This window comes from Xenopus laevis, chromosome 6L (assembly GCF_017654675.1).
Source record: "Xenopus laevis strain J_2021 chromosome 6L, Xenopus_laevis_v10.1, whole genome shotgun sequence".
NCBI lineage: Eukaryota > Metazoa > Chordata > Amphibia > Anura > Pipidae > Xenopus > Xenopus laevis.
In genome coordinates, this window is record NC_054381.1 from 8,720,458 (window position 1) to 8,738,793 (window position 18,336).

The 18,336-nt window shown below is 40.2% G+C and overlaps 1 protein-coding gene across 1 annotated transcript in view; it reads right to left on the minus strand.

Moving 5' to 3' along the window:
- Window positions 1–18,336, minus strand: part of LOC108718692 (obscurin) — a 235,192-nt gene that overhangs the window by 198,702 nt on the left and 18,154 nt on the right. The window contains exons 3-10 of the mRNA XM_041565749.1: window positions 10,781–11,050; window positions 10,381–10,641; window positions 7,160–7,465; window positions 6,051–6,317; window positions 3,430–3,699; window positions 2,463–2,738; window positions 980–1,255; window positions 355–630 (exon numbers count right to left, since the gene is read on the minus strand). Of these exons, the coding sequence (XP_041421683.1) occupies window positions 355–630; window positions 980–1,255; window positions 2,463–2,738; window positions 3,430–3,699; window positions 6,051–6,317; window positions 7,160–7,465; window positions 10,381–10,641; window positions 10,781–11,050 (2,202 nt within the window). The remainder of the gene's footprint in view (window positions 1–354; window positions 631–979; window positions 1,256–2,462; window positions 2,739–3,429; window positions 3,700–6,050; window positions 6,318–7,159; window positions 7,466–10,380; window positions 10,642–10,780; window positions 11,051–18,336) is intronic.

The window sequence follows — 18,336 nt, forward strand, 5'->3', positions numbered from 1 at the left end:
AAGGACTGAAACAAATTCTGGAACTATGACTGGAACCATTGTAACAAAAGGTATACAAATATTGTTACAGGTCTAATAAACCACAAAATGCTAAGTAGAGTTTATTAGACTGAAGTTTAAGAAAATCAAACATATGATTGGTTGTGATGGGTTATGAGTTCTGAAGCAACTTTTTGAACCATTACACCTATTCTACAAAGGTTACAAATGTAACTCGGCAGCTAACCTGCACAATCTGTAGCTATGGGTTTAGCTTGCCTACACAGACTACTCTTTCACCCACCTTACATTGTGGAAACATAACTCCCCAGGTAGTCCTCTTTACCATCTCTAATGATGATATGATATTTTTACCTTTTACTGCAACTTTAAAATTGATCTTCTGCCCGGCAGCCTCACAACTGTATTCTCCAGCATCTTGTTTCTCCACTTTCTCCATCACCAGATGACGAGATTTGCCCTCAGCCACCACCCTGACTCTCTTGCTGGAGGTTATGACTTTCCCATCCTTGTACCACTTCACCTCAGTCTTGGCCTGGGACACCTCACAGCTCAGGGTGGTGCTCTCATTTAGGGTGGCCTGAACCTCCTTCCGTATCTTGTCTGTGTTGGTGAATGCTGGCTCAGGCTCTGTAAAGAAAATTCAGTTTTCTCATTCATATTTTAAGAATACTATTATATTTGATTGCTGAAATGTATTTCAACGATTCACCTATGAATTTAGTTATAACCTTTTAAATGGCTTCTTAGAATCTTCTAAAAATGTCAAAAAGAGTGTAATTTAAAGGGATGATAGCATTAACATTAGGAAAAAAACTTGATTTTGCCTAAAAACATGCTGGTTTAGTAAATAAGAGTGCAGTGGGACAAATTTAACATGGAAACATTATAATAAGTTTTCTGCTTGCACCTGAACCTACTTTCTTCCACTCACCAGAAGAGAGACAATTGTTCAAACTATAACAATGATTCAACTGACCTTTAACATTAATCTTAAAATTGATCTTCTGCCCGGCAGCCTCACAGCTGTATTCTCCAGCATCTTGTTTCTCAACTTTCTCCACCACCAGTCGACGAACTTTGCCCTCAGACTCTAACCTCATTTTCTTGCTTGAAGTGATCTGTTTGCCTTCCTTGTACCACTTCACCTCAGTCTTAGCCTGGGACACCTCACAGCTCAGCGTGGTGCTCTCATTCAAGGTGGCCTGAACCTCCTTCTGTACCTTCTCTATGTTGATAAATGCTGGCTCAGGTTCTGAAAATGCAATGGAGTCAAAGAAATGATATAACCCAACAGTGGCACAAATATTTCTTTCACTTACACAACTAAGCCCCTAAACCATTTTTCTGTCATATAACCAAACCACTGAATGATACAATTGAGCTCATACATGAAGTAACCACTTGTCCTGGCTGAGCTCTAATGCAGTGATCCCAACAAGTTCCATGTGAGTAACATGTGGCTCTCCAACTCCTTGGATGTTACTTTCAGTGTCCTCAAACCAGGGGCTTATTTTTAAATTCCAGGCTTGGAAGAAAGTTTTAATTGCATAAAAACTAAGTATAGTGCCAAACAGAGCCTCCTATAGGCTGCAAGTCCACATAGGGGCTATCAAATAACCAATCACATCCCTTATTTGACACCTCAAGGGACTTTTTCATGCTTGAGTTACTCCCCAATTCTTTTTATATTTGAATGTGGCTCACAGGTAAAAAGGTTGGGGACCCCTGCTATAATATATCTATAGTAGTGTCCCACACTCACTTGTGCACACTGAGCAGCTTACAAGTTAATCAGCCCTAAGCACTACATCATGGTAGCCACCTTTGGTGGTTTATGTGTAGCTTTTATAGGGAGAACTACTTTAACTAGAGTATTCCTTAAAAGAACAAGACCATGATTGTGGAAATGCCTGTCTACTGTGTTATGGGACCAGTCAGTACCTCCATAGTCCTATTAATATATCAAAACATAAATCTATTAATCTTATCATTAACGTATCCTTTGTACTATGGCACTCATTGTTTGCACCTCATATGTTCTCATCTTATATCGCCCACCTGTAATCAGTGAGAGTTAATTTCAAAAGCTGTAGGTCTAGTGCAGGGGTCCCCAACCTTTTTTACCTGTGAGCCACATTCAAATGTAAAAAGAGTTGGGGAGCAACACAAGCATAAAAAAGTCCCTTGGGGTGCAAAATAAGGGCTGTGATTGGCTATTTGGTAGCCCCTATGTGGACTGGTAGCCTACAGGAGTCTCTACTTGGCACTATACTCAGTTTTTATGCAATTAAAACTTGCTTCCAAGCCTGGAATTCAAAAATAAGCACCTGCTTTAAGGACCCTGAGAGCAACATCCAATGGGTTGGAGAGCAACATGTTGCTCGCAAGCTACTGGTTGGGGACCACTGGTCTAGTGTAATTCCTAGTTTCATATCTTGATATTCATAAACATTATTTACCAATAACTTTGATTCTGAAGTTAATTTTCTCTCCAACAGCCTCACAGCTGTACTCTCCAGCATCTTTCTTCTCTAACTGCTCCACCACTAGGCGGCGGGATTTGCCCTCGGACTCCACTCTCACTCTCTTGCTGGAGGTGATGAGTTTCCCATCCTTATACCACTTCACCTCAGTTTTGGACTGGGTCACCTCGCATTTGAGGGTAGCGCTCTCTGTCAGTGTGGCCTGAACCTCCTTCTGCACTTTCTCTTGGTTAGTAAACACTGGCTCAGGTTCTTAAAATAAACATATGTAGATATGAATATTAGCATAGGAAGTCAAATAATGATAAGGAGTATAATTGGCAAGAAAATGGCAAGAAAATGTGAGCAGACTTGGCATTTCTTAAGCGGTTCTTTAGCTGAACACTGATTTGTGTGTTGAGTCAGACAAGAGTGCTGATTTCAGGTTCAATAAAATAATGAAAGAAACATATGTACATGTCACTAGCCCACAACACCACAACAGTCGCCACCCTCTACCTCAGGGGTCCCCAACCTTTTTTTACCCATGAGCCACACTTAAGTATAAAATAATGTTGGAGAGCAACACAAGCATGCAAAAAGATCCCAGGGCTTCCAAATAAGGGCTGTGATTGGATATTGGTAGCCCATATGTGGAATTTCAGCCAACAGGAGGCTCTGTTTGGCAATATACATGTTTTTATTGCAACTAAAGCTTGCCTTTTAGCCAGGAATTCAAAAATAAGCACTTGCTGGGAGGCCAGTGGGAGCAACATCAAAGGGGTTGAAGAGCAACATGTTACTCATGAGCTACTGGTTGGGGATCACTGCTCTACCTTGTTCCTTTATCATTGCCTTGCCTGCTCACTTATCATCCAGCACCTCCCATTGTTTCTCGGTTTACCCAACTCAATCTCAGAACTTCATTATTATCTTTAAGCTCTTCGATCATGGCAAGACTCACCTGTAACTTTTAAAGTAAACACAACTGAGTCAACTCCAATTTTGCAAGAGTACGTCCCCTCATCTTCCTTCTTGACAGCATTGACAAGCAGTTTGTGCTGTTTCCCTTTAACTTCCAGCGAGAACTTTTTGGAGTGTCGGATCTCTTTGTTGTCTTTGTACCACAGAACCTTCACATTCTCCTCTGAAGTCTCTGAGATAAGTTCTGCCTGCTCTCCAGCGACCACCTTTACATCATTGATCTTCTTGGTGTTGGTGAACTGTGGAAGAGCTGCAGAAGACCAGGGTTAAAGGCAAGCATGAATACATAACTATATTGACTTGGGAAGAACTAAAGTTTGACACTCTTCTGGATTCCATCATACTCTAATTCAGAAATTGGAATGCATAGTCTCATCAAGCCAATCAATTCTGATAGAAATGTATCAGCACATATTTTATAATTTCATCTGTTATATTACCCTTGAAGACCAACAGTGCACATGGCCCTAACTAGCTTAACTGCCATTGAACTCTGTTGAATACCATTTTGGTATGGCATTTCTGTCACTTATCCGTCCATCATTTACTGTCCTTATGCCCTGCAAGATCAGCAGTTTGATGACATTCACATGATATAGGCTGTATGAACATTCTTTGCTATTCACACTAACATTACTCTATTCAAAGAGCATGTAGAGGGCACTACATTTGTTAATGTGCTCTATTAACATTAAGGCGAGAACAAATGGATTCCTCAAAGCAGCAAATCATAGCTGCCATTAAATCACCCTAATGGCATCTGTATGTGATGTTGTTGACATACATTGGAATGACAGATGTTCTTTTCCAAGAGGGAATTTAAAGACTGAAATGATGACTAGTGATAGGTAGTTGGATGGACACAAGTTGTTAGTACAGAGGGTACTCATGAAACATTCCTTCCACTCAATATTTATAGTGACGCACAAAAGCTGGATCTTCCATTATGCTTAGCCTGCCAATTTTCCCTATAATAAAATAAATATATATGAAAAAATATGGGTATAAATAATGCTCAGTGTACAGAATAACATGTCAGTGGAGCTAATTTATCATAGGTGTTAGTGGGAGCAACTGCAGTTGCCATTACCAACCATTCAGCAATTCTTTTTGAACAATCCACTAGAAATGAGAACATTAAAGTAAATAAAAGTAAAGTAAATGATAGCAAAGACCTGATTTATTTCTATTGGTAAGTGCACTTCTGTACTGTAGCATATTTAAAGAGGAGAAGTAGTATAGTTTAGGAATTCTATATGATTATTCTAGAAATGGAATATATAGGAATTCCCATTAGCGATGGGCGAATTTATTCGCCAGGCGTGAATTAGCGACGAATTTGCACGATTCGCAGCCGGCGAATAAATTCGACCACGAAAATTTGCTGGTAAAAATTTGCCGGCGTAAAAAAAAAGTTGCCGCGTCCAAAAAAGCAGACGCCGGAGTCAAAAACGAGATGCCGCCGATGTTTTGCGAATTTTTGGCCGTTTTGCAAATTTTGCGGGAAATTCGCAAATTTTTCGGCGAAGCAGCGCAAATTCGCCCATCACTAATTCCCATTAAGGTGCCTATTTGTGTTTTATACAATAAAAAAGAAATCCTGTTATGTTAGCTCTGATGAGATAAAGAGACAAAAGGGGGTCATCCATGAACCCTGGGGGCATAAGCATGAGAGCACTTAGGGCAGAGACACACGTGGAGATTTGGGGAGATTCAGTTGCCCAGCGACTAATCGCCTCTTCTTCGGGTGACTAATCTCCCTGAACTGCCTTTCCACTGGCTAGAATCTAAATCGCCGGTGGGATGGCACTCGGGGCGCTTCGTTTTCCAAAGTCGTCCGAATGAAGCACTCCGAATGCCATACCGACAGCAATTTAGATTGTAGCTGGCGCAAGGCAGTTTGGGGAGATTAGTTGCCTGAAGAAGAGGCGATTTGTCGTCGGGCGACTAGTCTCCCCAAATCTCCACTCTGCCTTAGGGAAGCAAGAGCTGATTGTGGCCTTTTTGTACTTTGTACACTGCATGGGGCATTGCAAATGAGCTCTACAGCCTCCATAACTATTTAAAATTGCTAAGATGCTTTATTGGCTTATTTTAAAGGGAAGAACTCAGGGCAGTAGTTTTTTATGGCAGAAAAAAAATAATTTGTTCCACAGAGAAGACCTCCTTCAATGTAAGTAGTGTATAAATTGCCCTTGATACATCATAACACTCAACAAAGTTAAAAGAATTTAACTGTATGGGATCAACTACTGAGGGGGTGCAAGCAGGGAAGTTGGGTGCAAGCAGTGGATGGCCTAGGGGTGCAGCCTCTTGAAAGACAACCCTGGCTCCAAACCAGTCCCACAGCTTGGGAGGCGCTGCCTTAGAGGGGTTCAAAGAAGTGTAAGGGGTGGCCTGTTATAATAGGGTGTGTTATGGGGTGAACGTTTATTTACACTCCTAAATATCCAGACTAACATTCTGGGGTAAAGCTACAATAAAAGCATATTGGGTAAAGCATTTAAATGTAGCAGTGTAAATTGGTACAATGGTATAGTTTAGATTTGAACACATTCTTCTGGTATAAAGTTTATGTGTCAATAAATAATGAATATTTACCTTTCACCCTAAGCCTAGCGCTGCTCTCGATCCCATTACTGGTGAATTTCACTTCCGTTTCATGGTCGGCCTGGGTGATGCTCTGAATAATAAGGGTGTGAGTATTTTTCACCCGCCTTATTGTGTACCGCTCACTGTTCTGAATTAATTTTCCATCGATCAGCCAGACGCCTGAAGAAACAGTGCTGAGGTCAATTGTGAATGTTGCCTCTCCACCCAAAGTGACTTCTGCAGGCCTTAGTGGAGTTTTAACAGAAGGTACAGGTTCTAGAGGAAGAAAAGTAATGGAAAAACAATAGTTATAGTATAGTAGGGTCAACCAAATCAATCCAGACAACAACCATAAATATATCCCTGCTGAAGATCTAGGAAAGCCAACCATTTTGACCAATTCACCTGTTACATTAAATAGACCACAGGCCAGATATGGCCCTCAAAAGCATTTTATGGCCTTCAGCCTGCCTGCTTTATGAGTTTCTTTAAATGGCATTGTAGTCAGGGCCGGCCTTAGGCCTATTGGACCAATTGGGCCCAATAGGGTCCCGCACCTCTGGGGGCCCTGAACCACAGGGCAGCACAGATAATATTTCCCTCAGCACATGATGCTGCCTGGCCTGCCCCCAACTTTGAGAGTTCAGCCCATCCCCAAATCCATAGGTCCAGCCCACCCCCAACTCTGATAAGCCAGCCAACTCCATAGGTCTAGCCTGCCCCCAACTCTCATAGGCCCAGCTTTCCTCCAACCTTGATAGGCCCTGCCTGCCCCCAATCCAACCAAGCCTGCTCCCAAGCTGAATCGGCCCAGCCTGCCCCAAACTAATTGGCCCAGTCCACTCTCCTATTTCCTCCCTCTCTCTCTTACCCTGTGTGGCCCTATTATGTGCCCCTATTTCATCCCTCTCATTCTCTTACCTTGTCTGCCCCTTTCCTTTCTATTTTGTGCCTGTATGCCCTTATTTTCCTAAATACTTGGTGTGTCAGTAGCCAGCAACACTTTGTCTAGGGGCCCCACCAACATGGTCCCAATTGGGCCCCACATTTCATAGGATCAGTCCTGATTGTAGTGCAGCTATGGGTTAGCAGGTAATAAGTGTGGAAAGGAAACTCACCAAGATGCAGAGTTCCTGGGAATTCGAGGTAAGGGCTCTGCCCATAGGTGTTCACAGCACTAACACGGAACTGGTAACTTCCTTCATCAAAAACATTGTTGACGGTGAACTGTGGAACAGGCACATTGGTTGATTCGTGGCATCTCAGCCAGGTGGTGGCTCCAAGTTTCTTCCGTTCTACGATGTACCCGTCAATGGGTACGGGCCTATCCATTGGGGGAGGGGACCAGACTAATGTAACTGATGTTTCTGTTTTATCCTTCACCATGGGGTTAGTGGGTGCATTAGAAGGTGGTTTCCTTAAACCTGCAAAATTAAAAACAATTTCGAAAAATTACATGCTTGGAATAATGAAACAAAATTTAATTCTAAGAAGTCTTCCAGTTTAAAGGGGAAAAACTTTTTCAGGTACAATGTCAAACTGCAGCAATTAAAGTAGATGTTGAGGACAACCTCAACGTGCCTTTCAACCCTTTCATTCCAACAGTATTGTATATATGTAGCCCTAGTACCACTTAATACATAAGAAAGAAAACTGTTTTTGCATTGATGTTTCACAATATAGGAGCTTCACCAGAATAGAGGACCAGGTAGCCATAGAATGGTGGCCAACCCCGACATTAACTTGAATAGAGAATATTTTTGTATGCGAGTCACCAAGGCCAAATCAAAGTCTAAATGTACAAGCTGTAAAAATAGTTTCACATGGATCGGTTTCCTTCCCATGATTCTGAAACATACAGTTGGATGCAACATGACACTGTGTGTCATCACCCAATAGTAATTGAGAAATGTGCTTCTGACACTCAGCTTTACTGGTCTGCAAGGGCCAAGTATCAGTAGATCTGTTTCTCTGCAGAGCAAGTTATACGTTAAAGCTAATGTAGCATGTTCCAAACATCCTAATTCTGGAATATTATCAGAAAAGGAGCTTTACTACATGAGGGTCTGGATTCAGAACCTAGGACCTTAACTGGAAGAAGCAATTTGATTGGGACCACAGGCAAATCTTCAACCTCAGCCAATGAGGCTCTAGTTAAAACAATGATAGTTAATGTTTACTTTAGATTTTTAAATCTAAGGCAGGGGTCCCCAACCTTTTTTTACCTGTGAGCCACATTGAAATGTAAAAGAGTTGGGGAGCAACACAAGCATGAAAGAAGTTCCTGGAATGTCAAATAAGTGCTGTGATTGGCCATTTGGTGGCCCCTAGGAGACTGGCAGCCTACATGAGACCCTATTTGGCAGTACACCTGGTTTTTATACAACCAAAACTTGCCTCCAAGCCTGGAATTCAAAAATAAACACCTGCTTTGAGGCCACTGGGAGCAACATCCAAGGAATTGGGGAGCAACATGTTACTCATGAGCCACTGGTTGGGGATCACTGATCTAAGGTGACCAACAGCTGGAGCAAAGTGTCTTTGGAGCAGAGGGGAGAGAAAAAGGTTTTGTTGAAGTAAACACAACCCAGAACTGTAAAATACAGGTCATAGCCATAAGAAAATCCAGGGCCACCCTGACACAACCATATAACATAAGGGCATAAGCTTCCAAAGGAGACAATATATTCATGCTACAATGGCCTTAGTGAACAAACATCTATATAGTATAAACAACTAAAATAAATAATTTTTTTCACCTTTATTGTGCAATTACCATGCTAAATGTCATACTAAAGGAGACCTGAAACTAAGGAGCTTCAGATGAAGCCCTACCATTTTTTTCATCAAAGATGCATAGGCTTCTAGAAAGGTTTTAATTGGTCCTTTATACAGTTATATCATTTAATTGTAGACCCCCAACTGATGTCAGTTCTGTAATGTAAACAAACCTAAGTTTTCCAGCCTGGGGATCCACCATTGCTCTTGTTCCATCATGTTCTTTTTGTGAAATTGAGCCCTAAATTGTTTCAAATTTATTCCAGTTTTACAGAGTATTTTCATTTCTAAAAAAGGATGCTTTCCATAAATAATTACTGTACATACCGTTTGTAGACGCACTAGTATATAAGTTGGGAGCTTCTATCATGATTCTCTACAACTGTAACTGAACAGCAACACTTAACAATCACGGGTATTTTAGGGCCAGACCACCAATGTTTAAGGGTTATTAAAGGGATACTGTCATGGGAAAACATGATTTTCAAAATTCATCAGTTAGAAGTGCTGCTCCAGCAGACTTCTGCACTGAGCAGACTGATTTTTTTTATATTTAATTTTGAAATCGGACATGGGGCTAGACATATTGTCAGTTTCTCAGGAGCCCCCAGTCATGTGACTTGTACTCTGATAAACTTCAGTCACTCTTTACTGCTGTACTGCAAACTTGAGTAATATCACCCCCCTCCTCTGATAAACTTCAGTCACTCTTTACTGCTGTACTGCAAACTTGAGTAATATCACCCCCCTCCTCTGATAAACTTCAGTCACTCTTTACTGCTGTACTGCAAACTTGAGTAATATCACCCCCCTACCGCAGCCTAACAACAGAAAAATGGGAAGGTAACCAGATAGCACCTCCCTGGTAGATCTAAGAACATCACTCAATAGTAAAAATCCAGGTCCCACTGCGACACATTCAGTTACATTGAGTTTCAACAAAATACTGTCAGAAAGCAGTTCTATAGTGCATCACTGACTCTTTCTGAAAGCAGATGACCAGACCTGAGATGCACCTACACACCAATATTAAAACTGAAATAAAAACACTTGCTGGTACAGGAATAACATTTTATATTGTAGAGTGAATTATGTGCAGTGTAAACAGTGTCATTTAGAAATAAAAACTACACCATAAAAATCATGAGAGAATCCCTTTAAGGTTAGTTAAATATAGAGCCATTGGCACCATGTACTTGCAATTATCTTTTGGTTTTAAAGTACTCTCAGCTTTCTGCTGGACTGGCATTCTTTGGATAAGGAGAATGTTCTGGCCTTGGATCTTGGAGAAGGACCATGTATTAAACTTATATCAGGAACGCAATAGTGTCCTTCATCCAATTAGACTTTATAACTCGGAATATTTCTAAGATCACGGTTTGCAGTTTCACAGCAAGATTCAATTCAGACAAGCATTAATTATTATACCTCATTATGTAGCCAAAAGGAATATGACATACATAGATAGACATACATATAGATAGATTCCATAAACGTCCAGCCTTGCACCTCCAATCTACCAAATAGTACCCAAATATACAATGTATTTATGAATACTTACTGGTGATGGTGAACTTGGTGGATGTCCTACAATCATCTGCTATGAAGGTTATCTCTCCGGCATCGCTATTCTGACATTCACGGATGGTCATAGTGTGCTGTTTCCCAGAGGAAGTGATGGAAATCCGTCCTCCGGGTTTTACTTCTTCACCATTGTTTAACCACTTGAATTTCTGGCATTCGTTATCCAGCTCCACACAGAACATGGCTGTATCACTAATCGGAACTGATGTCCTTCTTGGAAGCTTTTTGATGATGTTTCCTTTCAGGGAAAGATAAATAGTTTTTTTATACTCTGGTCTGAGTAGAATGTGGTATCATTTTTAGAAGGTGGAACCAGGCAAGTTCTTGGAATGCTGGGAGCCTGGAAAATAATGTAAGCCATGACAACTTCTACATACCTTGAACAGAGAGCTCAGCGATTGTCCTGCTGCCTTCCTTCATTTCACAGATATACACGGCATCATCATCAGCGGTGATATTTTGGATGGTGAGCCTTCTGATGGATCCCTGATCTTCAATATTGTACTTGGAACTTTGCTCGATCTGAGTTTCCTCCTTGTACCAAGATGATTCTGTGATGGCGCTTGGAACCTCGCATTGGAAGGTGGCCGATTCTTTCTCTCTGACCTCCAGATCTCTCAGTTTTGTTCTGAAAGGTATTCTAGGTTCTTGGAGAACAAGTGAAAGAATATATAATCAGAATGGTAAGGTACAACATACAGTAGATGCATTGAGGGTATATAATTGCAAGCAAACAATACTGAAAATGGAATTGCTGGGACTTATTTATCAAACTAGAATCCACAATTGACCTTATTTATTATTTAAAAAGCACAATTTAATCGAATTGGGGAAAAACTTGATGAGATTGAGCGAAAATCCGAATTGTACAATTTTTAAAAAAAAAAATTCCCAAATCACTCAATCTTTTCAGGCTTTTTCCTGAAAAGCCTGAATTTTTCAGATTTTTGCCAGAAAATTCAGAAATAGTCGGATTTTAATTTAAAGTTTTAATTTTAGCTCAGACCACAGAAACTTCAAAATAGGACAGGGACCTCTCCCTTTGACTTATACTTAACCTTATAAACATTCATGCAACCTTGGCAGGTCTGAGATGCTGGATTTTCAAATTCTGACTCTGGGTATAAAAAATCTCGAAAAATTAAATTTTTTTCCCACTAAAATTTGTATTTCATTGCAATAAAACATAGAATTTTTCGAGTTTTTGACATTTGGACTTTTATAAATAACCCCCTAAGTGTCTACATAAAATAATACGCTGTAATGTAATGTTGCTCAGCACTTTATTTCTAATTTATATCAGTACTTTCATGAGTTGCATTCATTCATTAGCAAAAGACATGAAATTATGTGCCAAAGTCCAGGCAGTTTAGGCACCAGTTTTCAAGATAATCATTAAAGGGATCCTGTCATCATAAAACATGTTTTTTTCAAAACGCATCAGTTAATAGTGCTACTCCAGCAGAATTCTGCACTGAAATCCATTTCTCAAAAGAGCAAACAGATTTTTTTATATCCAATTTTGAAATCTGACATGGGGCTAGACATTTTGTCAATTTCCCAGCCTCCCCCAGTCATGTGACTTGTGCCTGCACTTTAGGAGAGAAATGCTTCCTGGCAGGCTGTTTTTCTTTCAACTGAATGTGTCTCAGTGGGACATGGGTTTTTACTATTGAGTGTTGTTCTTAGATCTACCAGGCAGCTGTTATCTTGTGTTAGGGAGCTGTTATCTGGTTACCTTCCCATTGTTCTTTTGTTTGGCTGCTGGGGGGAAAAAGGGAGGGGGTGATATCACTCTAAATTGCAGCACAGCAGTAAAGAGTGACTGAAGTTTATCAGAGCACAAGTCACATGACTTGGGGCAGCTGAGAAATTGACAATATGTCTAGCCCCATGTCAGATTTCAAAACTGAATATAAAAAAATCTGTTTGGTCTTTTGAGAAATGGATTTCAGTGCAGAATTCTGCTGGAGCAGCACTATTAACTGGTGCGTTTTGAAAAAAAGTTTTTTTCCCATGACAGTATCCCTTTAACTGCAACTGACTAAAAACTTTTAGGTGTGATTTCAGAGTTTGCAAACTGCAGAGTTGATATCAAAACCATCAAGTCATCATTAGGAACCAATGGATGGAAGAGTCATGGCCAAGGCTTGGAATGTCTTAGCAAGAGCCACTCAAGACAGAAGCAATAGAATGGCACATCAGCTTTGAAACAATTGCCAGTAGCATTTTCAATTTGATTTCAATAGTCTACTATACACTGGAAAGTTAAAGCAAAGACCTACTTGGTTGCTATTAGCAACTGCACTGCTACAAGCTAGAGTCAATGTTAGTAAATAAGCCCCTATGACTAAGATTGTGTTACATAACAGCAGAGACAAAAATAGGACTGACGACTTTTTGATAACGTCTGGCCTGGCCTTGGATTTCAAGACCTTTTTGTCCAACAATGAATCAATATATTGTGTATCAATATGGGACCTGAGACATCAATCGTCAAGTACTACAAACCTTGCAAACTGTTTACAGATGGTAGAGCTGAAATTGAGTACAATTTAAAATAATGTAAAATAATGTAAATGCAACAAAACGTACTGTAGTTCAGAGTTACCCAACTGAAGGCCCATGGGCCGGTAAAACTATACTGAAAAAGTTGGAAAACTACAATTTCACCAAAAGGGCAATTGCTTCAAAACAGGGGTTGTGTTGCTTCAAAATTCTAATTTGGAAAACCCTGAAATTTCTAGTGAGCTAAACTTAAAGTGGGTCACTCACCTGCACAGGCAGCGGACAGGCCTGACTACATTAAGGAATCTGCTAGCCTAACGGTAAATATGAAAAGCTCAATATATTTATTTCTTCCTATTTCTTTCAATTCCAAGAACCCAGGGGCATGGGATGTATTATCTGTCACTGCCCTCTGGTAGTAAAGAGAAGCAGGGTACCCAAATTATGAAAAAATATAATGTTTTTGTTTACATAAATAAATACTCAATGCGTTTCAACCCCCACCTTTTTAGGGGGGTTCGAAACGGGTTGGTATTTATGTAAATAAATATTTTCTGTTTTTTCATAATTTGAGTGCCCTGCTTCTCTTTACTTATGTACTTCTTGGGGATCTCACAGGTGACCACTGCAGAGAGCACCATCATCATTATTATTATTATTATTTTTATTATTATTATTAATTATAAATACTAAGGTGTGCACCACCAACTATTATACTGCTCTGGCAGAGAAGAGCTGCTGACAAAACTCTGCTCTCTTTCCTTGTCACCGCTCCTAATACCAGTGAATGGTAAGTTTCTTATTGGACGCACATGTAGCAGTGACAGTTGCACCAGATTTGTCACCTTGGTTTTTTTTTTGCAACAATTTTAACTTTTTGGGTATTTGCCATAATTGGCACCAATTAGTGATGGGCGAATTTGGGGAGTTTCGATTCGCCGAAAAATTCCTCGAAACTGCGAAAAATTCACGAAAGGGCTTTCGTCTCGTTTTTGACGCCACTGTCCGTTTTTGACACCAGCGTCCGGTTTTCACTGGCGAATTTTTGCAGCAGTTTCGCAAATTTATTCGCTGACCGCAAATCGTGGGAATTCGCGCCCGGCGAATAAATTCGCCCATCACTAGCACCAATGTTATAAAAATGTTGAGCATGATAAACTGAAACTATCTAAGCAACCATTAACAGTACATAACTCTCTAAGAGTAAAGTGGGTTCCTTCAGAGACTCAGGTGAAAGTTATAGAAAGGTGCCATTATATACTTTCTGTAGACATACCCTTATTTGTAGCGCTCCTAAAAACTTTTAGGGGGTTATTTATTAAAGTCCGAACACCAAAAACAGCAAAAACACCAAAAACTTTTTACTATAAAATCTGAATTTTTAGTGGAAAAAAAAACATGAATTTTTCGAGAATTATTAAACCCAGAGGATGGAAAAAGTCCAGATCCGAAAATCATCTCAGACCTGCCGAGGTCGTATACAAGTAAATGGGAGAGGTCCCAATCCTATTTGGAAGTGTCTGTGGTCTGCACTGGAATTAGCCCTAAAATCCGAATATTTCTGACTTTTCTTGCAAAAATCTGAAAAATTCTGGCTTTTCGGGGGAAAAAATGAGCGATTCAGGAAAAAATTCTAAAAAAAACCCTACGATTCAGATTTTGGCTTGATTTTTTTGTTTTTGTGCCCGATCTGATTCAATCATGATTTTTTTTTATAATAAATGTTATTTTTTATTTAAAATAATCAGAATAATTTGGATTTTGATAAATAAGGCCCCCCATGCTATGTAGTATTTTAAGAAAATTCGAACAGTTGCTACCTGGCAGACGTGAATCAGTCAGAATTTGAAGCATACATAATAAATTATAAATTATAAAGCCCAACTAAAGACTAAAGGGAGCCTTAGAATTAATGCCTATTCAAGGTAGGTGTAAATTCAAGGGCACTACGACTTTCCTTGTGTTCTGCAATGCAAGCCTAGTTGGCAATGGTACAAGTGAGTGTATGTTAGTGCAAGTTCTTTATTAAAAGGTGTTTTTACTGGTGCAAATTTGCTGCAATATTTGTGACTAGCTCTGCACCTTTAGCACTTATGTCCGGCTTGGCTGCTTGTACCAGATTTGGTGCTCAGACTAAGTTCTCTTTGTTCTATGCCAGCGATCCCCAACCAGTAGCTCATGAGTTGTTCACCAACCCCTTGGATGTTGCTCCCAGTGGTCTCTAAGCAGGTGCTTAAAGGAGAAGGAAACCTAGTTGGCGAAAAAACCCTCCCCCCGTGTGTTGCCCACCCTCCCTCCACTCCCCTGGCCTACCCGTCCCACTGGGCAAATGCCCCTAACTTGTTACTTACCCTTCTGCGCAGGTCCAATCCAGGGATTTCACAGACGACATCTTCTTCCATGCGATCTTCTTCCTGCGTTGACCGGCGTTTTGGCGCATGTGCAGTAGGAGCATTTCGCAGGTACGGATCTACTGCGCATGCGCCAAAAGTCACGAAGTTTTCCGATTTCACTTTGTCACTTTTGGCGCATGCGCAGTAGATCGTACTGGCGAAATGCTCCTACTGCGCATTCGCCGGTCAAAGCAGGAAGAAGATCGCGTGGAAGAAGATGTCGCCTGTGAACTCCCTGGATTGGACCTGCGCAGAAGGGTAAGTAACAAGTTAGGGGCATTTGCCCAGTGGGACGGGTAGACCAGGGGGTTGTACCATGTTAGCCATTAAAAAAATGCAGAAAATGTAAAGTTTTGTGATACCTTTTATCGTCTAACAGAATATGTAACAATTGCAAGCTTTCGGAGCACACAGGCCCCTTCGTCAGGCAAAATACCTTATGTATATGAACCCAACACCCTCTCTATTGAACAAAATACTAACTTATGTATATGAACCCAACACCCTCTCTATTGAACAAAATACTAACTTATGTATATGAACCCAACGCCCTCTCTACCTGAACAAGATCACCCTACATAGGACAATGAAAGCTGTCAATCACCAACTGGTCACAGAAGTTACTCCAAGCTTAACTTTATCTGATAATGTCCAAGTAAAAATCCTAAAATAAATGCATAACAATACCATTATGGACACACAGCACTTTGGATTCTGAACTTTTTGTGCTTGGTTTCTGAGAAGATCCATTGTTGTGAGTCAGCCAAGCTGGTGGAAAGCAGTGGGAGTGGAAAAAGACATTTAAACAATCTAACTATAACTACATGACTGACTCATTCCATTCTATTTTTAAACCAAAGGCAGCTTGGGAGCTGGACAGCCTGATGGAGTGGAATTTACATCAAGTATTACTTGATGGACGTCTACCAAATATATCAAGGGACAGAAGTAAGTACATACCAAGTTACAGAACACAAGGTTTTTACTAACTACAAAGCTTGTGGCAAAGTTTAAATTATAGCCCTGTCATGAAAATCTGGAAAATATTGCCCCCTTAATGCATAGCTATCACTGGAATGGGCATTTTTAGATATAGTTAAGCTGTGGTCTTCTCCATTGTGCAGGAGACCATTGGCTGGAATGTTGGCACTAGCTGTATCTCCCATACTTTGGCCTTCCAGGATCCATTCAAGTGTATGAAAGGTAAGTGGAAATCTGTGCTGGGAAGACATTTCAGGCAATATTCATTACCCATTGTACAGGCCCCATGCTCACATTACATTAGCACCCTCATACTTTGGAGTGCACCTCATCATATAGAGAAGATGATAAAATACTGGGAAAAATAAACTGACAAAGTAAGATCAAAATACTGGAACCAAACAACCTTACTCCTGTAGGACTTTTCTAAGACAAAGAAATAAATATAAAGTCGGGGATCTAATGTAAAGGCACGACTTGCATTTAGTATGACAGATATATGAAAACAATTAATCTATACTTCGTCCAAGGCTTAATGCGTCCAAGGCTTTTGTGATACTAAAATCTACAATAAGTTTAGATATTGGTATATATTGTATATGTGAGTGTATGGAGGGGTCAGTGTGAGTGTGTGTATGGATACAGGTTTCATTTGGAGGGGTTGAACTTGATGGACTTTGGTCTTTTTTCAACCCGATTTAACTATGTAACTATGTAACTATGTAGAGGAGATCCACAACTCTAACCTCAAATGGTCTTCAGGCTGGATCTTGAAGAGAGTATTCTGAACCTCCACTGGGGACCAGCTCAAAAGTTTGCAAAGCTCACAGACATAGACAATGCTAAGCTAGCTTAACCTGCAACTGATCTTCATTATTTGTTGAGTTGTTTTGGCTGACAGTTGTAAGCAGGCAAATCTAAATGTAGACATTAACACATATGCAAATGCCTTAACAGATAGATCAGCTTGGGTTTGGGAATTCCACCAGCATTTTAAATATAGTATAGTCTAATATTGCCGAGCTACTTAGAAAACATTGGGTAGCCCTGCTCAGTAGTGATGTTCTGGTCAACAAAAATTCAACATAACCCATCCGCTCCCAATCCACACCAAACCTGAACCTGGCAGGCCCTTCTTTTCATAGGCCCATGCCCGACCTGCCCATCTCTGACGTCACAATAGGGGCAGGTGCAATCCTATATATAGACACTGCTTGAAAAAGAAGACGGCACAGAAAGTTTGCAGGTAGGAAGAGAGAGGAAGGAGGAGCTCAACCCGAACCCATCTGCGACCCACAAACTGTGTGCGGAAGTTGGCCCGAACCTGGGTGTCCCGCATCCCTACTGCTCAATACCTGCTTATATAGGTTCACATACACAATGTTTTACCATGGTTAATTAACCTGCAGCTCAGCAGTTGAAAGCTAGGTTGAGAAACTCAAAAACCAAACATTAAGGGGGTTATTTATCAGGCCAGGTTGTGTTTTCCTGAAAAATTCTTGTTTTTTGAGGTGCAAAACTCAAATTTTTTGCGGTCTCTAATTTTAGGGATTTTTGTAAAAAAAAACAAAACTATAATTATTCAAGATTTATTATACCCGAAGTTGGAAATAGCTCCCATTTAAAAAATACTCCAGCAAAAGCCTGGCAAAGTCATGTAGAAGTCAATGGCAGAGGTCCCTTCAACCATTTGAACATGTAAACATGATGTTTGAGTTTTTTCCTTGGGATTTGCTCGAAAACTCTATTGATTAAATTTTTTTACGTGGGAAACGTGATTAAGTCGAGTTTTCAGGTTATTCAATCCGAATTCACTGACTCAAGTTTTTTCCATTTGAGTTTTAAAAAAAAAAATTGAGTTAGTGAGTTCATTCGAGGTATAAAAACTGCAACATCTGACCGTTGATAAATAACTCCCTAAATATCTAAAATAAACAGTAAGCAAAATTGCTGGGGATTATTTAGGGTTTAGCGGATATTATTATAATGGCTGCTTCTCTATTGCCCTTTTGAAAATAGTGGATAGGTGGCCAAGCTGTAAGCCAAAGACA